Source organism: Haemorhous mexicanus, chromosome 4, assembly GCF_027477595.1.
Source record: "Haemorhous mexicanus isolate bHaeMex1 chromosome 4, bHaeMex1.pri, whole genome shotgun sequence".
Taxonomy (NCBI): Eukaryota; Metazoa; Chordata; class Aves; order Passeriformes; family Fringillidae; genus Haemorhous; species Haemorhous mexicanus.
The window spans coordinates 32,723,372-32,750,080 of NC_082344.1; the positions used below are offsets into that span (position 1 = coordinate 32,723,372).

Genomic DNA, 26,709 nt, shown 5'->3' on the forward strand with positions numbered 1-26,709 from the left:
ATCTAGAAATACAACAACAGGATGAAACACACTTTTCACTAGTTCACCACTTTCAAATTATTTTTTAAATTAAAGATTTTGATAATCTTCAAAGATACCATCATGGCATTTGAAGATTTGATTAAGGGTCTGATAAAAATTGTTTATGTTTGAGGATTCTTTGAAGATGCTCTGCTTTTATTTTTCATATGGTACTTTGAGAATATTCCACATCAAATAAGCAGTGGTGTGAAATGCTGTCTCACACAAACAGGGCAGGCAAACAAGTAAAAACTGGCATTTAAAACCACAAATATTTATGATCAACATTCTTGAAGAAAATTCTAAGAAATCCCAGGTTTCTCACCTGTTCTTTAAATTGACAGTCAACTTCTGCAAACCCAAGTAGCAAGCTAATGAAAACATCTTCCATGGAACGTGTGTTGATAAGACACAACATGCTGATGTACAACTAATGTGCACAAGGACTTCTTCCCAGTTCAAATTAGGAACCTAGTCTGTCCTGTCAGTAAGGGCCACCAAGACACACGAAAATAAGCATTTTATGGTTAATTGCTTGCCAGTAGGTTAATTCTTGCCAACACAAATCCCAGAATCACAGAATACCCTGACTTGGAAGGGAACCATCAGGATCATCGATGGGTCCTGTCAGGACAGGACACCCCAAGAGTCACACCATGTTCCTGAGAGCACTGTACAAACACTTATTGAATTCTGCCAGCCTTGGTGCTATGACCACTTCCCTGGGGAGCCTATTCCAGTGCCCAACCACCCTCTGGGTGAAGAACATTTTCCTGCTATCCAACCTAAACCTCCCCTGACACAACTTCATGCTGTTCCCTCAGGTTCTGTCACTGGTCACCAGAGTGAAGAGATCGATGTTCTCAGATGTTCTTTCTGTAAAATAAGACTCGATCAAGCACATGTTATTAAAGCAGTCCTTCACTATTTATTATCACCTAACGTACTTCAAACAGCAAATTTAAAAGTGATAACAAAATGGATAATTAAATCCAGCTCCAAGACCACAAACCATCCACTGTTCATCCCAAATTCCCTAAAGCAGTCTTTATCATGCTTTAGCCCTTTCCACAGAACAAAAAAAGGCTACACATGCATACTCCACTGTATGCATGAACTCACTTTTGCTGTCTGACACAGCTGCTCTTCATGAAAACAGAAGAATTTCCTATAAAATGCTAAAACAATCCTAAATTATCTTCTATCTACAGAACTTTATATGACTTTGTCTCCTACAGCTATTATTGCTGGTTATTTTGTGGATCAGCTGTCTGCCTTTTGTCATAGTATTTCAGAAGAAGAAAGTTCTTCTTTCTTTGAATTACACATCTTTTTCAAATTGTTACTCTCTCAGTAATCAGTAGTGGTTTCCAGAAGGGGGATTAAAGCTGGCTTTAACAGTACCTCTATTTTGACAGAAGAAATGGCTGCAAAGTGAAAAAGCCCTACATGGTAGATATCCATCCATACACACTTCAGTAAGCATTTTGTAAGAGATCACAGTGGAAATTTTTATTTTATATTGAAAAAATAGAGTTTGATGGAAAAACTAAATATTTTGAAAAAGGGAAGGCTGCTTGGTGGCTGGTTGTAGGACATTTTGCTTTACTATTTGCATTAATGACTCTGGCACAGAAGAATTGTGCTGAAGGGCACAAATATAAATATTAGCAAAACCAAGATTCTCTGTGCACTGCAAGATTACAGGAAGGATCTGACTACTACTGTCTGATGCCTATTAAAAAGGCAAATATGATCCCAGTATGAATCAGGCACTTAGAACAGAGGTACAGAAGTGCCATCATGGAAAGCAGTGGTGGAATGAATTCTATTCTTGTTGCCTCAACGCCAAGATTTCCTCTGGTGCTAGTAAAGAGAAGGGCTTATAAGGATGAATAGGAAAGGAAACATTCCCTTATAAGGGAAGATTAGGGGTTTGAGGCTTTAAGCCTACCAAAACAAAGGCTAAGAAGAATTAGTTTGTTCAATGCAAATACCTCACTGAAGGAAGCATCAAATAAGAAGAGTATTAAAAGCATCAAATAAGAAGGTATTTAAAAATCGGGAGGGTGGAGTTCAAAGAACAAATGGATCTTCACTGGGAGGCTGCTATGGCAGGGAGACTAGATTCACCAGCTCATGAGAACCCTCTCTTGTAAAAAATACAACCAGACACAATCAAAGAGCTTAATATATCTGATTACATCTTATGAAATACCTAAAATTCAAGACACAAAAAGAGAAAACACGAAGGAAAAACTTCCAAACACACAACAGAAGAAAAACATCAAAACCCGTATTATGCTTCAGGAACGAAAGCTGCCACGTCACGAGAGTCAGAAACAAAGAAATCCCAGTGTCAAGAGTATCTGATGAACCAAATGCCTACAGTCAAAGCATGAGCAAGAGGTCAAATGATAATATACAAGCAAGACAAACATTTTAGAGTGATGAAATATGCCTAATTAACTAACTAATATTCTTGAGCATATCCCATCTGGGAACTTTAAAGTGCCTCATAAAGCCTTCATGATCTACCTCTCATTGAAAATTATGGGTGTGTTATTTACTGTTTTACAGCTTAGAAACTTTGGACACTGATCCACTGCACTATGGAAATATGCATTTAATATTAACTTTGATTAGTCTCCTGCCATGCACTTAAGTGCTCTGCTAGATCATAAATGTGAATGGCCTATCCTCAGAATAACATAGGATATGGGATATGAATGAAGAAGGAGCTTTAATGATCGCTAGCTATGCACCTCTATTTGCATACTGTTGATGGAATAAAAGACTGAACACACCACTTAGCATCATTCTGTAGATAACTGTGCACCACTCAGCACCATTAATCAGTCCACAAGTGACTCATGGATCACAATTTAGGAACCCCTGCTTCAGGAGATAAAAGAATTACAAGTTATCATCAGAATTTGCTACTGAGAAAACAAAATGGGTCCACTCTAATCAGGATGCCATCTTTGAGCTTACTCCTAAACCTGACTACAACTGAGATAGATTTTCAAGGGAGCACTAATTTAAATAAGGAGAGGACAGTAGCAGCACAGAGAAGCTCCTTGGATTTCAGAGCAGGAAGTACTTTGGTATCAGTACATCTGAAACTCCAGCATGTCCGCTTCAGTGCCTACCCAAATACCACCAGTACTGAATTCCTGTGCAAAAGCAGATCCATAAAAGCTACCAGGTATCTATTCCAATGGAAAAATGAATTTTTTTACTTCCATTGCATAGGTATGCTACTAAGAGTGAATCTGGGAAAATAATAACCAACTATTTTAATGATTATAATCAAGAACTTTGGCCTTGCTTTCCCCCTTAGGCAAAACTTAATAGTCACCAGTGCATTAGGACTCTCAAACACTATCAACTCTGCTGTTAAGCTATTTTATGATCCATTAAAGTACTCTGGAAGTCAATAAAAAATCTGGCAGTGAGCTCTCATACAAGCTTATAAATTAAAATTCATTGTTTCAAAATAAAAACACTTGACTGTGTATACAACTACATTGCTCATACCTCCTATCAGAGGAAGAGTAACACTTGATCACTATTGCAGGCAATAACATATACAACAGGTAACAATGAGTTCTTCACTTCTAGCTCCCTGAATGGAGAGGAAGAGTTAAAAAGGGTAATCTGAGCCCCATTCAAAGCAAAACCAAGGAGATCTTTTATATTTTAGCTAAGGCAAAGAAAGTATCCATCAAGAAGAGTTTCTGAGAAAATTAAGTAGCGATGTATATCATCACCATGAATACTAAGTTTGCTGCTAAACTTGTAAAAAAATAATTCCAAAACACTTTTGAAAGATGGTTAAACCACATTCTAAACAAAGTTAGTTATATCTTCCTCTGCCTTTAATAACTTGCTGAACAATGTGTTCACAAGCTCACAAATTGCTAAGGTCAGCACCTATTAATAGCTAAAGGGCACAGCAAAACAATCTCAGCCTGACAATAAGAAGCAAGCAAGGGCTAAGGAATATTCAACATTAGGATACTAAACTCAGTGTCAGTACCCTCAGCCAGTGGATATTTTCAAGCCAACAAGATAAAGTAACTTGAGGCACCTAGATAACCGTATTTATTAGAAATTATATCAAGTATCATTAAAAATGAGTATTTTAAAATACTCAAAACCTTTATTCAGTTACTTGGAGAGAAGTACTTTCCAAATGGGATTCCTGAGGATCCTGTACTTATTTCAGATAAAACATGCTTCAAGGTTAACACAAGAAGCACAAGGCATACAGAATAAAAAGCAGCAACTATCACAAAAACCTACGTGGTATATAATCAACATAACCCTTCTTCTTGTCCTTTGTCTTAAATAAAATACATGCAAGTATATTTACCTTTGCTCCATGTTTATGCAGAACTTCCATGACATCATTATGAGCTTTCTCAGCTGCAACATGTAAAGGTGTCATGAAACTAGAAGGGGGGAAAAAAGTGATGCATTAGTTTTTTTACATTTCTAGTATGACAGAGGCCTTTGGAAAACTCAAACATTTCAGAAACCTACTCTTTGTTTTTCTCGTTTACATTTGCTCCTTTCCTGAGCAATAGTTCTGTAACTTGTTTCCTCTTCGGATGCACGGCAGCAACAGCACAGTGCTGCAAAAAAAGTAAATATAAAGCATATTTCAAATACATAGACAATAAAGAACTTTAGAGATACATTACTTCATCCCTTAATTATTCTGCTAAAAACAGACTAAATTTACAAACAGAATTCATCATACTGAACAAAATACAGGTTAGTGATCAATGCTAAATTATTCTACTCAGAAAAACAATTTTAATTTTAAAGCTATTTGTCACTTCGGAAAAAAGCAGTATGGTCCCAACTACATTAACCAGCTAGCAGGACAAAGCTGACACATAATGAACAAAGAAGGGAAAGACAAAGAGTTTGAAACAGCCCAACTTTTTACAGAGAGTCTCCAAAGGGGTCTGTAAGGATTCTGCTGCAGTTGTCAAATTGACAGGACTTGAATGTCACTTTGGTTCTTCCTCTGTTCCAATCTGTACTGACCCTGTTCATGGCCATTTGTGTCATGCACCCAGCTACAGATTATATAATAAGCCAACAGGCAATACATTTCTCTTAGAGTATCTTTCTTGCCACACTATGAGAAAGATACAGCCTTCAACACAAGGCTTCTCACAATGCCCACGCCTGCCCTTGTGGGACCACACAGACCTTTGCTAGGTGTAACTATTGTCCTAAATGTGGCTGGCATCTGTTGGCTTCTCAACAGTGGCCCTATCAATGCATTCCTGAAGCCTGGAATTACCAGCATGGTTCCAGATAAGATTAAATACCCAGCTTTAAAATCAGGTCCAGAAATGCTTATTTCAAGTTTGGATAACTCAAGACAGCAGACTATGAGAAACAGGAGAAACTTTTGGATTTTTCTGTTTATATCTTTACCCGCATTTTAAACCAGTATCCTGTAAAAGGCAGAAAGTGTCCTGGAAGAGTTCTCTAACTACCCAACAGCAAAACAATAATGTTTACAATTAGACAGACCCCAAACCCAATGCTAAGAGGTAGCACCAGTACCAATAACCATCTTTTGTCCAGTTTCAGCCTTCATTATGAAGTAACTTTCACTCAAGCTTCCACACTGTTGTTAATCAGCAGGGCACATCCAAATTTTGCAAAGGCAAGCTTTGTAAATAAACATTAAGATCAACTTTTGCTGTGAAGTGAGGCAGCGTTTTTAAGGCTTTGCAGATATTATTCTGTCTCTATTTCCTGCCTATATGATAAACAAGTCCTAAAACACACAAATGCTGAAATATTGCCAAACCTCAAAACAACACTAAAACCTACATCAGGTGCTTGCTTTGGCCTTTTGGCTAATACAGCAGAGACACCAGTGGCCCATGGAAAACATTATCACGCTTAGGGCAGACATAGCTCAGTTAGATTACACGTAACCTCATCTGATCCTGGAAGCTAAGTCCTTTCATTTGGACTGGTGATGATTTGGAAAGCTCATGTATAGCAGCCAAAAACTGAAAAATCACAGTCAAGCACTTAATGAACAGTGAACCAAATACATCAATAGACCTAAAATATTTCATTTGGTCCAGCTGTCTCTGCAGAATCAGCAGGCTGAAAAGAGCAAAGAACATCAGAGGACTATGAAGTGATCATTACACAGCTAAAGAGATGCTGCATAGCAGCAGCTGATATACTTAGAAAGAAAAGGATAACATCATCCCAAATTTCATACTGCCTTCACATTCAGCCTATAAACCTCTCTTCTCTATCTTGATTCTAACTTCAGGCGAGGATGCTGAGTCCTCCACAGAGGAAACAGAGCATATGGATGCTTGGTACCCAACACACAATGTTCTGATCACAGTCACAATGTTTCCAACGCTAAATATGCAGTTGCATGCCTGCAGCTGAGACCTGCCACTGGGAAGAAAATGTTCCATTGGAATAAAGAATCATAACTATAGTGGTTTTAATAATACCATCAGTCTCAGCTTCAAAGTTTTCACTACATCTGGGACACTGGCTGTGTTCTTTGCTTCCACTGCTTCTTTAAACAATTAAATAAGAGCAGGATAATGCCAGGAAAGTCTCAAAAGAACCCTGTTTCTACAGCTAATGTGGTATTGTCAGTACTATTCCAAACTTGTAAGACCCTGTGATATACACCTGTTTTCACCACAATTTTATGCATCTTATGAAGAAAATTTGTAATCCAAGTTTGCTCACATAAAACATGAAGGAAACCACTGGGCTACAGAAATAAAATTTAACCCCCCAAAAAACCATGGCAACGGTCCAACAAAAAAAGAGGTTTATAGGAAAAAATGCAAGAGAAGTGAAAAACGAAAAAGTGAAGAGTGGCTGGAGAGCTTCTGTAATCTACCAGAAGAAAGCAAAACAGTGATAAAATAAATGATATTCTATTTTTTCTGTAGTGGTGATTTTATTTAAGCATAGAAAGTGTTCAATGCCAAATTCTCTATCTCAGATGATGAATGTATTTCCATAGTGTAGAAATAAAACTCCTTGACTCCAGGCTCCCAGCACATTTATCATGAAACAAATGGATTGACTGCACAATCTCACCAGTGCAGTCTCATGCGACTGTGGCTGCTTAAAATTAATGATCTCCAAAGCAAGTGTCTTTTTCACTTTGGCTAGGTCTGCTTCTCTGGCTGCTTGCAGTAGAGAATGTCCTTTGAATTCATCTGTGAGAGGAAAAAGACACATTTAATATTCAAGAAAATGTCACATTTATAAATGTTATTGCAGAAAGACAGCTATACTCAGTTAAGAGGAAAGAGGAGTGCTTCTGCATGTCTTTGGGTGGCAGCTGACCTGGGACACAGAACATGAAAGAAGCTTTGCTGAAACCAAAGAGATATGCTAAAGGATAGGGGAAGTTATTCCTTGAGTTAAATCCTTATAGCTTTTCCCCCTTTTATCCTGCAACCATCTGACATTAAATGCATATGTGACCTCTACATTACCCATGTCTGTGTTCAAATAAGCACAATGCTATGAGCTATTCTTAAGGAAATAAAGCATTACAGTTGTTGGTCAAAAACTGTACTGTATTTACATGACAAAGAATTCACTGTAAAGCCTAAGTATATATATAACTTCTACAAAATTATAAAAAACAACAATAACAACAAAACCAGTAATAATACATATATAAAATACTAAACTATTGGTCTTAAAGAAAGCTAACTAGCTGAGCATTTGAAGCCAGTCTGCTCCAAAGATGAAACAAGTTTTGACAGCAGGTATATCTTTGCAAGTACAGATCACTAATTTTGCTATTTCCAAAACCTGTTAAGCTCAGCAACTAGTTCATTTGAGTTTTAAATAACTTTGAATTTGAAAAGAAGTGTTTCTCTCAAAATGTTGAGATGAAAGGCAGGTTAGCAAAAATTAAATCTGACCCTCGGAACAAGAAAAAAAATACCTTTATTTCAGTAAAAATATAAATATTTTTGTTTCATAAGCAAGCTTGAAATCCTAAGTTTGTTAATGAGAGGCTTTCTTCTCCCACCTTTGTTTTAATGTCTGGTTTAAATTTCTTTGTAAGCAAAGCACTACTCAAAGCACAAGTGCAAATAAATTTTGAAATAACAAATATAATGTATTTTTATTCCCAAAGTAAAAGTCAAAACAACTCAAGAACATAAAAACATGGTATCTTGGGATGCAAATACAAGCTATCCCATCAAGATATTGTCAAATTTGACATAATTTTCACATTTGTTTAAAATATCAGTGGATATTAATGGACATGTATCTTCCCTCATTGCTCCTGAGGAATTCTAAACACAGAAATAAACTGAAGTTTAAACTGAGTTTTTTTTTTTTTTTTTTTGCTTGTAATTTAAATAAATGCTAAATTAACCCTCCTCAGAGCCAGAAGCTATAGCCCTGGACTCAGAGTAGAGAAGTACCTAAAAGATACTAATGCACTCCTCTCTTCTTCTACACCAAAGTTTTCTTCTGCACATGATCTCACCATCATCCCCTGCAAAGAACAGTGACTACACTAAAACCTGACTAGCTGTGGTTGTGAGTGGTGCAGGATCACATTATTAGTGTCAAGGGGCTTCTGCTATACTGGAAAGGTGGGAGACAAAACCAAAAACTTATTTATAATTGAGATTCTAATTCTCAAGAAATTTTCTCTAACTTCATAATGCTGTGTTTCCATACATGTCTCATTTAATTATCTTTTACACTTTAGAAGAGTCAGGAAACAAATCCCCCAAAGAGGAAAAGCAAAGGCATACAAAATTAAAATTAGGGATGAAATATTGGTTTGTAAACAGCATGAATATTACCACAAAAGAAGGTGATGAAATTTCCATCTCCAAGGTTGCATATCAAAGCTACCTAACCTTCTGTAAGTTTCTAAATGCAACACAGAGCCTCCTAAATGCAATATCGAGGCTCCTGTGTGACTGAACTGGACTTTAAACATAAAAAGTCACCGAGTCTTCAAAGCACATGGTACAGCTGCAGCAACTCCACTGCCTTGCATGCACTTCTGAAGCTTGAGGAAGGTGGCCTGGAAGGAAAGCATCCCTTTCCACCCACCAACAAGTGTTCTCAGTCTGGAAGCACTTACAGGTCAGTCTCTCCCTGAGCTCAGGCGTTGGAGCCATGTCAACCGCGCTCTTGCCGTGGCAGTTGACCAAGGTGGGATCGGCGCCGTGGCTCAGCAGGAGCGAGCAGACCTCCACGCGGTTCTTGGAAGCAGCCTCGTGCAACGGGGTGAATTGCCAGAGGTCCATCGCATTCACACAGGCACCATGCTAGCACAGCAAAAAAAGTCTTGGATTAGGAAGACATCGGATTCAACAACTAAAGCTTATAATTTTTCATTTTATTATAAAAATTGGTTCAAATCACTCATGTATGAACACACACACACACATAAAAGTTAATAAAAAATACCAGCATACACAAAAGTGCTGTTGAATCTGTGAAAAATAATTGGAATTTTTATGTGAGCTAATTTTTGAACAGAAAGATTCAACTCTACTATCAGTCCAAGTAAATTAGATAAAGAAAAAACCACATATACTGTTCCAAAGACCTACAGTTGCAGGCTTCTGAAATGACAATATGATGTTTGAAACCTGTTACTAACAGGAAAAAAAAAATCTTACTTTTCAGCTCTGATATAAACAGCTCATATCTCATCTAACACATCTAAATCAACAGTAATTACCTCCCATCCTTCTGCTTACCTTAAGCAGCAGCTCTGTAACCTCATAGTGTCCATAAGAACATGCGTTATGAAGAGGCACAAGACCACTGCATGGAAAAAGAAGGCAAATGACAAATTCTGTTAAAGTGGCATTTTTAAGGGAGGAACAATTTTCTCCCTACTGAGATGAAAAGATCAAAATAAAGTTGAAATATTCAAGTAGTTAAGCATTTTAAAATTAGGATTTACAAACTAATGAGAAAATCTGACTTCCACAAATAACGCATTACTTAAGAGTGGCATTAAAACTTGGGGTTTTGTTGCTTGGTTTTTGGAGGGGTTTTTTTTTGTTGTGGGGCTTTTTGTTGCCTTAACAGGCCACAGATGTTTAATCTACCATTAAGACTAGCATTAACTGGCTTTGATGTGATCTTTCTTGAAGCTACTAAGGAGGGGGAAAAGTCCCATTCCACGTTCAATTTCCTCAACAGTGTTCTGCTTCTGCCTAAATAGGAACTCCTGTTTAAAATGCTATGTGAAAGGCAAAATTCCCCAGATAACACTAACATAACTCCTGGGTATTTTATGAAGATGTACAAATATCCATAGAAAGCAGACTCAAATTGCTGCTCTAGACTGTGGAATGACCTGATTTTCCTCCATTTTTTACAGTACAACCTATTTAACTGCTCAAGATACTTCTAAGATGGTCCCTGTAATTTTTGTAGTGTTATATTACTGCAGGTCACACTTAAAAATGACACTAGCAAAGTAAATAACAGGGATTTAGTCACAAGCACAAGATGTAATAAAAGTCATGCATTGAAAAGGAGATGTGAGATGGGCAATTACTGCAGAGGACAAAATGAGTTTAATTCAAGCCAAGCATGACAGGCTAGTTATGGCTCAACAGATCAGTACACATAATACATGAAAACCATCATTAACCCCATAATACCTATGAAAAATACAGGGGGTAATTCCCAGGACTGCAAAACCAACTCAGAGATAATTAGGACACCAAGTAGTAGACAGCAATTAAATAAATTTAATTTCAAAGTGGATGCTCTCAGAAGCAGCAACACATTTGTCACAGGAGAGGAAAATTTGTTTGAGGAAAATTTTTCAGACTGTTTTTTTCATCATTATTTTTCTTGATTACAACTTATGGGTGCATGTGTGAGACAGAGAAAGACTACCCATTACACAGAGCACTCAAAAAACCTGTCCACTCCCAAAATGATGGTCATCTCAGAGGACTAAGGGCTTTAAGGCCTGTCAGCAGAGACAGTCCTGCAGCAATGCATCCCCTTCCCTCTTCCAGCACAACAGCAGTAGGGGAAAGGAAAGACTAGTGGAGAAAGAGCTGCTTCCTTGGCTGGTCTTCACTTTGGCAGTAACTAGAAGTGGTGACCATTTTGAAAATACAGAACAATTCCTAAGCACTTTCTCTGAATTGACTCCATTGAAGAGAACCTAGGAGTTCTATAAAATCAATGTAGCCTAATTTAGCTCCTTAAATGAAAAGTGACAGTTATTTATAGCCTACTTACTTATAAATTATGTATAAATAAGAAACAGCAAGGTAAAACAAAACACCACACTGATTCTAAATGTGTGGTGCCACTAAAAAAAAAAAGTGAGAGCTTACTAGGATGTTAGATGTTTCTAAATATGTTTGGGTTGTTTTAAAGTTCACTACAAAGTATTGAAAGGTTTTCCTTTCTTTGTTTGCTTTCCTTCCCCTCTGGCTCCAGCCCCAAGTTCAAGTTCAACTTTACTACCTCTCATACATTCCAAGCAAATTGTTCAAAACTCATTACAGCATCTACACTGGAATTTTCTACCAAGTGATGCTGAAATTTTGGAAAGGTACAAAAGACCTTCAACCTGCTTAAATAATGCTGGATCTACCTGAATGGGTATTATAGGGAGCTTTACTGTAGGACTTTTGTGGCTTATTTTTTGTGGGGTTTTTTTGAGGGGCGGGGGGAAAGTGTATTGTTATGTTTTCGGGGCGGGGGGGGGTTGGGTGGGGGGGTTGTGGTGTGGTGTGGTTTTCTGTGGTTTTTAAGGTGTATTTTTGTTTTTTGACTTGCAAAATACATCATTATGCATTTAACATCAATACTGTTAAAAAACACCATCGGGGTAAATGGACAGATGAAAGAGCTACAACTAGTCAAATTTTAAGAGTTTAAGTACATTTTGGACTGTTTTGAAGAGAAAGGAAAAAAAAGGAAAGAAGCTAAGAAAATTTAAAATCACTTCGAACATTAGCAGAAAATGAAAATACAGGAAGTGCCTCAGGTTTGGTGCTGGAGACAGCACACACACATATCTTACTTCTATGGATTCTGAATACAAAATGTATGCCTTTAACTAGGGGCTCAATTTCTACCATGTTAGGACTAAGCCTTCCAATCCAACCATCATGAAAATCATCATCGTAAAGATCAGAAATCTATGGCTGAGAACAATACACAGCAGGGATCATTTCAGATTTCTGACTGCTGTGCACTTTGCTGATATCTTACATAACTATCACCCTTAATGCAAAAATAGAAGAGTTTAGCCTCTACTGTATCTTGATTTTTGCTGTCAGCTTCAATGAAGATAGATCTATGATGACCACTAGTTGTGAGCACATAAGCATTGTTGATGTTACTTGGAATTACATCCATTTATCTGCAACAAAATAATGAGGCCATAGATAAGTTTTTCAATGCACATCTTTCACTAAGCCCTTGTATCTTCTCCCCATCGCCTATCCAAAAATAATGCTGTTAGTCTGTAATTTTAAAGGGCAGTCTGTAAATGGAAGTAAAGCTCCAAGTTTGGAAAAAATTTTAAAGGTGTAAAAGAAGCCTTACAACAAGTGCAATCACAACTAATATGAAGCACACTCAGATTTTGGAAGCAGATATCACGTTCTTAGACAACTATCTGAGATTGTGCTGCAACATGAACCAAAGAAATCATTCTACATCTTGACTAATACAAAGCCACTACTGCAGACAGGTAATAAATCAATTAATTTTACATACCCTTTGTCCTTTGCGTGTACATCTGCACCATGCTGAAGCAGAAGCTGGACTATCCGAACTCTGTTGTAGCCAGCTGCTAAGTGTAAAGGAGTGGACTGCAAAACAAAAGAAGATGAAGGATGGGAGCCACATCAATCTGAAGTCCTGTACTTCCTGCCATTGAAATACTCTCAGCTACTCTTATACATCGCACCAAGATAAGTTAAAGTACCCTTCTGTGATTAGCTGAATTAACAAATACACAGCACACGCAGGCCCCTCCTGTTGTCAAACCAAAAAAATGTGCCTTTAGGGGGGTAAGAATACAGGCACCCCTAAGGCAATAACAGCCTCTTAATTTAAAGCTAACTTTAAAAATAATCATCATCATCATCATCTCTGCACCAAAAAAGTATCCATATTTGTTCTGTACTGTGCTGTGGTAAGACAAAGAAAATTGCATGCAGATTGCAGTTTCCTGCAAAATACAGGTCTTCATCAGTAATGCACCTTGCTGCATAATAACAGAGTAATAACACCTTTCTCCATGGCTAGCTCATATGAATTTTAACTGAAAGCTTTTGAGTTGAGTTGACAACAGCAATCCCCCTTGAATTTTATTTTTAAAAGCTTTTTTATTATAAAACAAATTTTGTGTGCTGTCTCAGCCTGAGGGGACTGCTTTCCTACAGAAATGGATGATTGTCTCCTCCTTCCCAAGGCTGAGAAGCAGAGGATTTTAAAGAGATCTTTGCTGCAATTTATTTTGTGGCATGAAACCAAATGATACAATTTTCTCACAGTAAAACCCCACACATAAAGCAGCTTGAAACATGGGAAAATGTACATATCTCACTGTATTATGCCAAGTACAGATTTACTGTCAGCATTAAAACATCGTTATACAGTATTATAAGGGGAGATGTCACATTTCCCTATTCTCAAGAGGTTAAAAAACAAAAAAAATCAAGACAAACGGTCTCATCTGCGATAAACAGAAGCAAGTACTATACATCCATAAACAGTATGGATTTCCAGGAACACATATTTAATGTCCATAACTTGGGAGCACTCTGTATTACATTTTACTAAAGTCTCAACACTTTGCTACTTGGCTTCAGAAAGAGTAACCACTTTGACAACAACCAAGTGTCCTGTGTATCATACTGAGGACACAGGTTGTACTATCAGAAATGACAGCACAGGTCACTCAGATCTCTTAGAAAAACACCTGGGGAAACTCAGAAATTTAGGGAAGTAGCTATAAAAGTTTCCATAAGACCCATCTTCAGAATTATCTCCACTGAAGATAAGGACCTCTAACATTCTAACATGAAGATGATCCCCAGAGTGTTTCCAAGATACAAAATACCAGTAACAACAAACATTCAGTTGTTTGACCATGCAAATTTTCAGGATCTATTACTATTAAGACTTCTGCTACTGAATTAACAATTTAGACTGATCTAAAAGGCAATATATTCTTTTTATATCTGCCCCTATTATAAAATGATTGTCTTCTGCATATCATAAATACTAATGAAAATGTGGATAAGGATGATGCTGCTATTTACACTAGCAGAATACTTCAGCACTATTTATTCTGACAGTTGCCTTGGTTTGGTTACTAAATCCAGTTTTATCAATTGAACTAACTCAGAAAACCTAAAATTAATTTGAAATGGACTACAGAGAAGTCTGTCCATTCAAAGGTCTAGACTCCAGAAAAATTGGAGTCAAGCATTAAATGTTTGGAACACTGCAGGATCCTTTAACCTCACTACAATTAAACTTCATCCTTTCTTGTCTGTGCGCCACTTCTAAAACAATGATGGCAGACTTCCAAAATGATGCTTTGCTAAAAGGAAACATTATTAACAGAGATGTTCTCAATAAAGACACATAACCCCAGAGTCTTGCTCACTCCTCAAAACTAAAAGAAAAACTATTAAGACTCAGGCTGGGACTGTGCACTTTGCATTTCTAGGGTTAATAGATCTGCATTTGTCAAATAACTTCATTACAGAAAAAACACAAAGCTTTTCAAGTCTATAGCTGCCCAACAAAAGGCATAAATTAAGAAAATCAGCATTAACCCAAATCTTTAGACAACTTATATCCCTGTCTTTCAGTACAGTGAACTACCTCCTCTTGAGCAGACACCCTAGTCCCATGCCTGAAATACAGAGTCCAGCACACCAGAATTATTTATCTGCAGCCAGGCACCTGACATTTGGTGGGCCTGCCTTGTGGCCCACAGCAGCACCAGCGAAGCTGCGTGCCATGTTGCGGCTGCCTCTCCGAGGAGCTCCCTGCTCCCATCCTGGAGATGGGGCTGAGATCTCCAGCAGGCAGCATGCTTGAACTCTGCAACTGCAAACACCCAGTGCTGGAGAGGCAGGGAGTCAGAGGACCAGAGAGACCACTTAAATGATAGTCAAGGACAAGTGAACACACACACAGGTGCAGGAGCAGACAACCTGGAGAACTGTTCCCCCTTTATCCACAAACCAGTTGCTCGTTATTTTGGCTAAATGGCTCTTATAAAGGCTGTGCTTACATGTGCTTCAGGAAGGAGAAAGCAGGAAGATGCTGTCTCCATGATTCTGAACAACTTCTTTTCCTTTCTCATAAGAAAGAGGATTCATCCATACAATAGATTTAATAGGTAAAAATACTTATGTGGAGTTACAACTTTGTATGCTTATTACAGAATCTAGGTAACTAAAAGATAATATTGTGCTACATGAACTACTTATTAGATGACATTATGAGCCCTCAAAAAAAAAAAAAAAGCTAATTATGGCAGTAGAGAGTGATTCTTAAAATTAACATGCTATTTATATAGCATTAGGGAAGTAAAAACTAAATACCATTGATAGCAATGTCTACTGCACCTGAAAGGTATATCGAATTAATGACTTAATATAAGAAAACAGATTTAATAAAGCTATCAATTAACTCCTCCTCCCATATCTTGCAAAACTTGGCAAGACTTACTAACAAAAAATCCTTAGAGGACACTTACCTTCCAAGACTCACATTCACAGTTACCAGGCCAATCACAATGGCTTACTTGCTAGTATAATTAAAGAGTATAACTCCCTTTTTATTAAGTAGACCATCATGCAAGATGCTCATAGTACTTGAAAATTTTATGGCAGCTGTAACTGAGCCAAAGCAGGTACTGAGAGCACTTTAAGGAGCATCACTGTACACAAGATGGCAATCACTGTCAACCTTTATATCTACTATTTATAGTAAGGGAAGTGGTTGTGCCTGCAGTCTTTTTGATAATGTGTTGCCTGGGAATACAAGAAATGCATTTTTTAGATTTGATACTGTTCTCAGTGAGCCTCAGGTATTTTTGCACTGCTACATTACCAAGAGCTGATTTGATGACCCCTGTTCAAGGTCAGCCGCCTTGGATCTGCCATCCCCTGTTCACCTGCATCAAACAAAAGTGGTCCTGAGGGATCTCCAGGACTGCAGGCTCTGAGCAGCTTCTGCTGAAATCTGAAAATTTGTTTCAACAAGCTGTCCACAGGCAACGTGGGAGTTCCAGCTCCAAGCACCATCCATTTCCCTTCTCTTGCTAAAGAGTCTCCAGCAGCCCTAAGACAGTAATGCTGCCACTGCCTCAGAAGAAAGTTTCCTTTCAGATTCAAATTAAAATTAAGACATTTTAAGGGCAACTTTAAACCAAGGGATCTTATGTAACCATCTTATATTATGCATTATCTGCATGATTAATAACAGCTGCAGGAACTGTTTTTAAAACTAATATCTCCTGTTCTTGCTTTCTACTGCCAAAATCTTTATACAATGCTATCTGATAAAAATCTTAATCTATGCGTTTCTCTCATTCTCAGCTTGCCATGTCAAAGGCTACTAAAATCAACAATCTTATTACATAAATAAGGTCTCATCTCACATCTTATTTACATCAATATACAGTGATTTAGAATTATAAATTCATGTAATTGTCTACAGGAAGGGCAGTCTCATAATAAAGAGGCAACACTCTGATTTTGATGGCCAGCTCTGGCCTTGACATATGGCTACTCTCATGCTCAGAAGGTCCCTACAGGGATATGTACCAGTAAGGGTGACTTTTACACACATGGGGAAACAATTAAAGCTTGGCAAAAAAATACCTAAGGATACTTGTATGCTTATTGTTAACTCTTCTACAACACCCTGCCGACAGAGGACACACACCAAAAAAAAAAAAAAAAAAGGATTTTTAAATGTTTGATGCAGACTTTAATATTTCTGACTTTTTATATCATGTCTGTAATTATCTTCAGGTTTAGTAGATTTGGAAATTGCAGGTGTGCAGCAAACTCCCATTTAACAAATGTAGTTAAAAAAACCATTTATTATATTCGGATCATACTGCCCTTAGAAAACAACAATAAAAATATCTTAAAACTCTTATTGTTTGTCATACAAACTCCCTTAAGAGAAGTGTTTCACCTCTTTTGAATTAAAGGGAAAAGCACAGGGGTTTCTAATCACAGAAGGGACTGTTGTTTCATACTTTTGCATAAAACTGTTTTGAAAGATGTCCTGACTCCTAGCAAAGCAAACAACTTTCTCTTTACTGTGTTAGAATTTATGACAGAATCTTTCTTTCCAATCACAGTAGTCTGGGCTTGATGCTGCTCTCTTGCAGACATCTCTAAAATGAACCACATCAATCATGAAGGTACATCAGGAAGACATTCCGGATGCAAGCAGAGTACCTCCTGTCACCACTTTATCATTCTGATAAATGGGGTAAGAAAACAAGTTGCAACAACACTAAAATCTTACAGACACATTCCCAAACTTTTCCACTGCGGAAACAATGAGTCTTTTCCTTTGCTGCTCAGATACCAACTTGCATTTTAATTTTAAACTGTGCACCCATCTTACACCTTCATTTTAAAATGAATCTGGAAGTTTTCATGGGAAATAGCTCATTAACATTTGTTTGTATTGTGCCAAGACTGGACTTACATACAAAATATTTCCTTCTATAAACACATATTTCAAGTAACTCAAAATAATTATATTCATGTTATAATGCTCTTACAGATTTGGTAACAAATAAATGAAGTTCCCTACCCCTGACTGAATAATTAAGCTTTTAATGAGCAGGAAAGGGTCCATGTTTCTGTTCACCAGCCACATGACTGGTCACCCTAATCATGCAGCTTCCTTGGTCATTTAATAGCAGTACTGAGATATTTAAATTCATGGTTGACAATTATGCTTTAGGGACAAACTTATAGATGCTGCTTCATGAAAACAAGTCATGTCAAACTGCTGACTGTAGATGAGTTAGCTGCAACTCCAGAGGTGAAGAGCTTAAACCACTTTTCTTATGTAAAAAAAAAAATAAACAAGAAACAAACTAACACCCCTACAAACAAACAAAATTCCTAAAGACAAGAATTACAAAATGCTTAAGGAAAACATTTCTCACTCCACTGTTTCTAGTGGTAATTCAACTGCTTCATCTTCAGAATAGTAGTAATTAATGAGACTATTGAACTGGACAGACTTAGTATAGTAAAATTCCAAAAAACATCATGTCACAGATTTCACATACTGCTTCCTAACAGCTAATGACAAGGAAAATGAACTGAACAGTTAACCAATTCAGAATCTGCAAGGCAAACAGTATCTTAATTCAGAGGTCTGGTATATCAGACGATCTCTTGGCAGGTGGGGGTGGTGGTGGTGAGGAACCAACTGTTTTGAGCTGTAAACCAGCAAAGACAAAACCGGCTCGATTGCACAGACACAGCAGTGCTAGGGCAGAGCATCAATGGGCAAGAATGTCCATAAATGTGAGGAAAAGAGTTTAAAAACACAGAAAGAGAAGACTAAAAAAACTGCAAACACACCAACAGAGTAAGACATCATTTGGAAGAGGTCTGCTTGGGTGACAGACTAGCTCCTCATATCCAGTGAGTATTCAAATCTGTTCCTTCTCAGGGGGCTGTACTGTCCAAACTACTGACTACTGAATGCTTCTCTAGTAGATCTGACCTTTGAGAGACAACACAATTTTCTGATTGTACATCTGAACCTCTAAGCCCGCATTGACAAGGGCTGGCATCAGTCCCAAACATCAACACAGTGACCCTGTTGTACTGCAACTTGGGCTTAGTGTTGACAAATAAGGGGGCAGGAGATATATGAGAGACAAGCCTTTTCAAGCCCCTACGTGCCCAGTGTAGGGAAGGACCAACAGGATGACAAGCGTGATCTCGACAGCGGTAGACAAAGAAATAACTGGAGTGTCTCCATCTCAAGGTTAAAATAAGGTGAAACAAGAAATCATGGAATCAACTAAGCTGGAAAAGACCTTCGAGATTGATTCCAACCTATGACTGAACAACACCTTGTCAACTAGACCATGGCACTCAGTGCCACATCCAGCTTCTTCTTGACCAGCTCCAGGGATCGTGACTCCACCAGCTCCATGGGCAGCCCATTCCAATCACCAATCACTCCTTCTGTGAATAAGTTCTTCCTAATGTCCAATCTAAACCTCCCCTGGTGTAGCTTTAGGCTTTGTCCTCTTGTCCTTTTGCTGGTTGCCTAGGAGAAGAGACTGACCCCCACCTGGCTACAGCCTCCTTTCAGGCAGCTATACAGTGACAGGGTGTCTTCTGAACCTTCTTTTCTCCAGGCTTAACAACTCCAGCTCCCTCAGCTGCTCCTTGCAGGACCTGTGCTCCAGACCCTTCACCAGTTCCATTGCCCTTCTCTGGACCTGCTCCAGCACCTCAACATTCTCCCTAAACTGAGGGGCCCAGAACTGGGCACAGCACTCAGGGTGTGGCCTCACCAGTGATGAGTGCAGAGGAAGAAGGACCACCTTTGTCCTGCTGGCCACACTATTCCTGATACAGACCACAGTGCCACCGGCCTTGGCCACCTGGGTACTCTGCTGACCCACGTTCAGCTGCTCTCAACCAGCACCTCCAGGCCCCTTTCTGCCTAGCAGCTGTCCATCCACTCTGTCCTCAGCCTGTAGCACTGCAGGGGGTTATCATTACTTTCAGAAACAAACCTAGAAACACAGACTAAGGGGAAAAAGGTAGAGAACTGGGAGAGACATTTCAAATAGGAACACTACTGATCTCTGAAGGATTTCACAAACAGCAGATCCCATAAATAGGGCACTAGTAATCTTTGACCTCTTCCTAAACAAGAATTAAAATGCAACGCCTCCTCCCTTCCCCAAAAATCCTCTGTAGATGCATGTATCTCAGACACCATTTGGCAAAACAGTTCCACAGAGGATGTGTCAGAAAAATTGAGTAACACTACTCACAAAACCATAGTATTCTCAGAAGACTGATCTTTACAAGAATCTCTTCCATTTCTACATGCCTATGATGAGGGTGTAGCTGGGGATAGAACTGCAGTATGAAAAAGAAAATCTGGGGCTTTCACCATGAAGTAGCATTTGTAGTTTTCCCAGATTCAGAAGCACAGAATACATCTCTGGCAGCACTCAATGACACAGGGAGAGGAACTCAGAGATGGATTATCAGAGAAGCAGAGGAGCAGAGCTTCTTTGGTGATAGATACTGACAGCTGAGGGAATAGTGGCTTGCTGAGCTACATAAGGAAAAAATTACAGTAAAGAAAGATCCACTCTCTTCTCCTAAAGGAATGTGGCTGATGTTAACACTGAAAGGAGATCTATGCCAACTTGAAAGATATGGCAGAACACTACACAGAAACTCCTCACAGTATCATAGCCAGAGCCACTTTTGGCAATCTGAAGATGATGCACACTGAATCACCAGAGAACCAAAACTGACGGGGTTTTTTGCTGTTGCATTCTCTTCTTTTACCACTTGCTACCAAAATCTTTCATAGAGTCACAGAATACCCTGAGTTGGAAGGGACCCACCAAGGATCTTTAAGTCCAACTCCTGGCCCTGCACAGGACACCCCAAGAGTCAGACCATGTGCTTGAGTGTGTTGCCCAAACCCCTCTTGAACTCTGTCAGGCTTGGAGCTGTGACCACTTCCCTGGGGAGCTGTTCCAGTGCCCAAACACCCTCTGGGTGAAGAACCATTCCCTAATATCCAACCTAAACCTTCCCTGACCATAGCTTCAGGCCATTCCCTCAGGTCCTGCCACTTGTCACCACAGAGAAGAGATGAGTGCCTGCCCCTTTTCTCCTCACCAGGAAGCTGTGACTGCAATGAGGTCTTCCCTCAGTTTTCTCTCCTCCAGGCTGAACAGACCAAGTGACCTCAGCCACTCCTCACTCAGCTTCTCCTCAAGGCCCTTTGCCATCCTTGTTGCCCTCCTCTGGACACTCTCCAACAGCTCAGTGTCTTTCTGATGTTGTGGCACCCAGACCTGCCCCCAGCACTGGAGGTGAGGCTGCCCCAGTGCAGAGCAGAGCAGGACAATCCCCCCCTTGGCCTGGCTGTGCCTGCTGCCCCCCAGGGCAGGGCTGGCCCTCCTGGCTGCCAGGGCTCCGTGACTCACATTCAATGCCTTGGACCAGGACCCCCAGCTCCCTTTCTGCAGCACTGCTCCCCAGCCTGTACATGCATCAATGTTTTTCCTGCTACAGTCAACTAACAATCTTTTATTTGCATTTTCTTTTTACCTATCTTACTATTTTTACTACTTCTCCTTGATGTATTTACTTTGCTTCCCCACCTTCCCCTTCCAACTAGAAACTTTCCGGGCTTCAGTTCATAATGTTTTCACATTATTAAGAAAGAATAAATTAATTTGACCATTCTCTCTGTCAAATCAGCACTTCACTCATTTTACTGAAACTCGGGTCAGAGTAAACTGTTATGAGCAACACTTGCATATTGACTGCATTTCATCTCCAGTGCTGGATATGAAATAAACATACCTTATATTTTGGAATTTAATTAAAACATGAAATATAAAATAATTAATAAAATTTAATACACAAAATGCTCCTTTTGCATTACAGTGATAATTTGCAAATTTTAGAATTAAATTACTTTCTAATCCAATCAAATAGCCTTTACCATTCCTTTTGAAGAGCAGCCTTGCAAAATAGAGGGAAAAAGGCAGAGAATTCCAACTGAAAAGCAATGGTTACTAGAATATGAATATATTAAAGTATTTCACTTGTAAAAAATAAGTTTCTCTTACAAGTAATCACATATACTATTACTCAAAAAAGACTAATCAAATCATCTCAATTTTCTTGTTCATCAATGACACATCCATCATCAATTACAATGCATTTTGGCATTTTCCTTCCCTTTTATCCTTCATCTGCTGCCTGCTCAGTCAACTTAAACAATACTTTTTAAAATGGTTATGTAAATACATCTCTCCTTTCACATAAGTATTTGCCGTCCTTTTCATTTAGAACTAAACTGATCCCTATAAATTATCCATGCAATCTCTGAAGTCAGTGATGGGGTTCTATGAGCAAGTGATAACTGATGTGCTGGGAGAAATCAGAGAGGCAGCAAGGGCAGAAAACACAAGGGGCTTTGGGTGACCTAAGAGGTGAAATGTTTGGATGCTATCAGTGACTCTTCTACAGAGACAATGGCTTGGAACATCACATGGGTAAATGCAGCTACTGGGATGGTACCAAGTGACACCTGAAGCAAAACTTTTCAGTAAAGGTTGTCTTTAACAGCAGCTAGAGCACACTCAGATTCAATTTGTCTACAGGGGAAATGCTTGCTAAAATAATCCAACATGAGGCACCAACCTTCATAAAGTGGAGCTATGAAAAAATGACAAGTTTTTAAAAATAAGCTAGAATTGGTAGGTAAGAAAATTATGTTCTGTGCTGTCCTATACAGACAGCACAGAAACTACTAATGAAGATAATAGTGGAGACACTTTGCTAATGCATAGCTTCTACTGGGAAGGGCTAGATATAGTGAAAGAAGGCAGTATGACCAACAGCAAGCTAAAAGAGTTTACTAGAATTAAGAGGACATTCAAAAAGCTGAATTTACAAGCTGGAGAAAAACACAAAACCCACAAACTCCAGCAGTTTAGAGGTAAAAAAACAAGTAGACAGGCAAAACCAGTTTAAGTAGTAACCAGTGAAATGGATTCAAACCAGACATAATTTCTTGCAACCAACTAAGAGCACAAAATGCACCAGCCAGTTCAGTGGGGCAAGGTGATGCTAGGGCAAGAAATGGAGGTCTTACAGACAAGAAGGCACCATGAAGAACTGAATGAACTTTTTGTTTGGTATACATCTCAGAAGAAACAGTAAGTCTTGTTCCAAAATCCTGGTGAGTGAGCATGTCCATATTTGGAAGCATGGAGAAGCTTGGCAAAGGATATCTCTGAAGCTAAATAAGGCATGGAAGAGGTAGCCATCCCCATAACCAAAATGAACATCAACAAATTACCAGGACCAAACTGGATCCACTCTAGAGAGCACAGGAGAATAAAAGAGGTGAATTACTAGTTGTATGTGACCTTCACTTAAGATTATTTTGGTATGTGAAGACACGGAAGTTACGAACCAATCATTAGTGCACATTTTGGGGAACTACATAGAGGCCTGTAATCTTGATGTCTGTACAAGCAAAAATACAATATAATAACAGCTAGAATTAGTGAACACCTGCATAAACACAACCTGCTTGGGAAGAGTCAAATACTGTTAAAAGAAGTTCTACATTTAAAACTTGGGTTTTCTGAAGCAGTCAACAAGCACATGCACAAGGGTGAGCCAACGGATACAGGTTACAGTGGGTACTCAATGGGTTTTTTAACTAAATCCTCACCAATGGTTTATTAGGAAGATGATGTTAGGTCCTCAGGTGGCTGCACAACAGCCAGCAGAGATGGGAAACAGTGTATGACAAAATGATAGATGTCACAACAGAGGGAGGCCACAAAGTACACTAATACCACGCTCCAAAGCAAAAAGCAACAAGAAAGCAGATCAGTTTGCTTCTCAGTACTTCTTATGCTCACATGCAGGGATTTTGAGAGGAAAGTGACACCAAGCACAGAAATATCACCTACAGTATTCACTACAATCAACCATATACAGAAGTCAAATGCACTCAGTCCCTGGATTGAGCTGCTGCATTTCAATTCAAAACATAATCTCAGCAAGCTCTGAAGGAAAGGGCTCCACTCCTGAGATCACAGTAGAAAAAATATTATCGGTACTCAGCCTCTGGATGCCTTGTGAGCTGTTAAGAGCCAAATCCAGAACACAGCTTTTAGTTAATGTGCATAAAATATTACATGGCAGCTCTGCCCAAATCTGCCAGTTTGACTTGTTTTCTCCTGACAAGAGATGGATAATAGCCTAATGTGGGAAGTCATCTCCTGTGTGAAGCTAATCATCAAGGGGAAAACAGTTCAGGTATAAAAATCCCCCATGCCTTCAACACATTTGAGGCTTCCTGAAGAGCAAATTAATTAAGATCTAACAAATGAGATTTCCTGAATTTTAGAGAACAATACAAAGAGAATGATGACAGAATAAACAATTTCTTTCTAGTACTTTGGTGCACAATTTCTATTTGTGGACATGACAGATTACACTTCAAATAATATGTGAAGGGATACTCACTGAAATGTTTTAGGGAAAATATTTAAGATCCCATAACAGAAACTTAAAGGCAAGTAGATCAGTTCCACATTTTATTCAAAAGGTATCATCCTTGGATATAAAAGGTTTTAAGTGACACCAGGGATAGAAATTAAGCCAAGTCATCTATACCATACAAAGTCTGCAGAGGCATTCTTGTGTTACCCACTTTGATCATGCTTGGCAGATGAAGTAAGATAGGATCACAGCATAACAAAGTGCAAAACTTGTCACTTTTTCTCACATATATGAAGCCTGGGAACTATCTTTTTATAACAAGTAAAATATTGTTTTAAAGACAAAACACAATTGTGATAATTTTTGAATGTTCTTTGTACATATATGGCATTGGGCACTTCTGCCCAAGGCGTAACACAAACCTTATGACACTTGCTTTGTAATCTTGTAATGTGGGAAATATCACCTTTTTTTTTTTTTTTTTTTTTTTACAGTACACCATTCACTAAATCCAGAAAATACCTTCCATTTTGCACACAGGATTTGATTTCAAATATTTGAGCTGGTCTAATGAAAGGTGTCCCTGCCCATAGCAGGGAGGCTGGAACTAGATGATCTTTAAGGTCCCATCCAAGCCAGGACATTCTGTGATTTTATTTATCTACCTACCATCTCACACCCCTAGATACAAACCTTGATAAACACGTTTCATGAAACACATACAAGATCAGTGCCAGCAAAGGCTGCAGTGTCCAGAAGCCATCAGCCAGAGCCAGCATTACACAAGCCAACATCAGCTAACAGCCTGCGTGGTTATTGCTTATTTTGATAACTGCAGTTCCACAGCGCTGTAATTGCACATCAGGAAACTTCTGGCAAACCCTTGCAGGACCACAAATGTAGAAAAAAAAATCTGCACATTCCCCACCCACTAAACTGAGTCTAAAGCATTTCATCAAAACCAGACTGACATTTATGCTAGTAAGCAGAAAGTGAGCAGATTTAGCAAGGGCTTGTCTATCCAGTTACTCTGAAATAACTGCTTTGGATTTGTGGATCTGTCTTTTTTCTGAAACAAAATGACATTTCATTGAACAATTTTTAATATTTTCATTTTATTAGATTAATGAAGGAGAAGGCACTCATTCTGAACCAAGAATAATACACAAGTTAACTATTATTCTGGATGATTCCATTGCACCTCTCCTTTGCACTAGAGTTAGTTATTTTTCGTTGTAGATAAGCCTTAAGATTAGAGACTGTATTTACAAGCCACACAAACAAACAATGTATACCAGCAGAAGAGTTCATAAAACTTTAAGAAAGATGAAATGCAAATTGTGAAACTAGGTATGATATTACATGTCACAAAAAACTCCAAACATGTCAAGTCCACACTGACATTCAGATATACCATTGGTCATGACAGGGCCTTACACTGGCTATCTGTTCACAAGTCTTTTTCTCAAATAAACAGCTTTTGTCTGTAGAAAAGTACATTTCCCCAATACTCAAACAACTTTTTTTATTGTATGTGACATAGTTTCTTCCAAAATATATTCTACACCCATCTGAATATAATCTCTATGACACAGATTACAGAACAAACAGACCTATGGATCTATGTGGTATTAGTTTTGATCTTTATTTCACAGCACAAGAAAAATGCACCCAGTTTTGAAGGTTTACAGTTTCACCAGCACACAATGTGTTCGCATCTTGCAGTACGTGACATTTTTCTTCAACCCCCAGCTCCTAGAGCCAAGAATATTACAAGGAAATTTAAACCTCTACCCAAGTCTGCAGGCTTAATAACTGTAAAGGGAAAGCTTGTGAAAATGTGGATCGATTGTTCCATACAGACTCAGAAATTGGAAGCTATACCAATTTTCTTTCCAATTGCAGGATTTTTCTTGAAAATGGCTGCAAACAACCAGAGTTGTAGAACAGGGGTTGGCAAATTCACTTACCAGCAGCAAATTGGAGACTCTCTGGTTAGAGGAGACATAACTCACCTGATCTTGTTAGAATTTAATTTCTATTTACCGGCCCTTTGTTTACAGGCTGATCTCTCACTAGAGAGAGAGATGCAGAGGAAGCAAGAGAAAGAATCTGCAATTTCATCCAACTACTACTTACTACCAATGCTACTTGGTATCAGGGATGTCCCATAGCAAAAGCTGAGGGGCACTTTGTTGTCAAGATCTTTTGCAGTGGTTACCTCAGGCCAAGGATGCTGCTATTCAGCACTGCATTGCAGACCTTCTCAGACTTGGATTTCTTACATCTGAACCCTGTGCCAATGAACCAGAATGAGGCCATGCATGAGAAAAACCAATATCCCTATGGCAGGAAA

General features: G+C 38.6%; 1 protein-coding gene across 2 annotated transcripts in view; it reads right to left on the reverse strand.

The window, feature by feature from the left end:
• Window positions 1-26,709, reverse strand: part of TNKS (tankyrase) — a 129,727-nt gene that overhangs the window by 30,932 nt on the left and 72,086 nt on the right. For both annotated transcript variants that reach the window (XM_059844353.1, XM_059844354.1), the window contains exons 6-11: window positions 12,811-12,905; window positions 9,804-9,870; window positions 9,179-9,365; window positions 7,147-7,268; window positions 4,570-4,661; window positions 4,400-4,478 (exon numbers count right to left, since the gene is read on the reverse strand). In XM_059844353.1, the coding sequence (XP_059700336.1) occupies window positions 4,400-4,478; window positions 4,570-4,661; window positions 7,147-7,268; window positions 9,179-9,365; window positions 9,804-9,870; window positions 12,811-12,905 (642 nt within the window). The remainder of the gene's footprint in view (window positions 1-4,399; window positions 4,479-4,569; window positions 4,662-7,146; window positions 7,269-9,178; window positions 9,366-9,803; window positions 9,871-12,810; window positions 12,906-26,709) is intronic.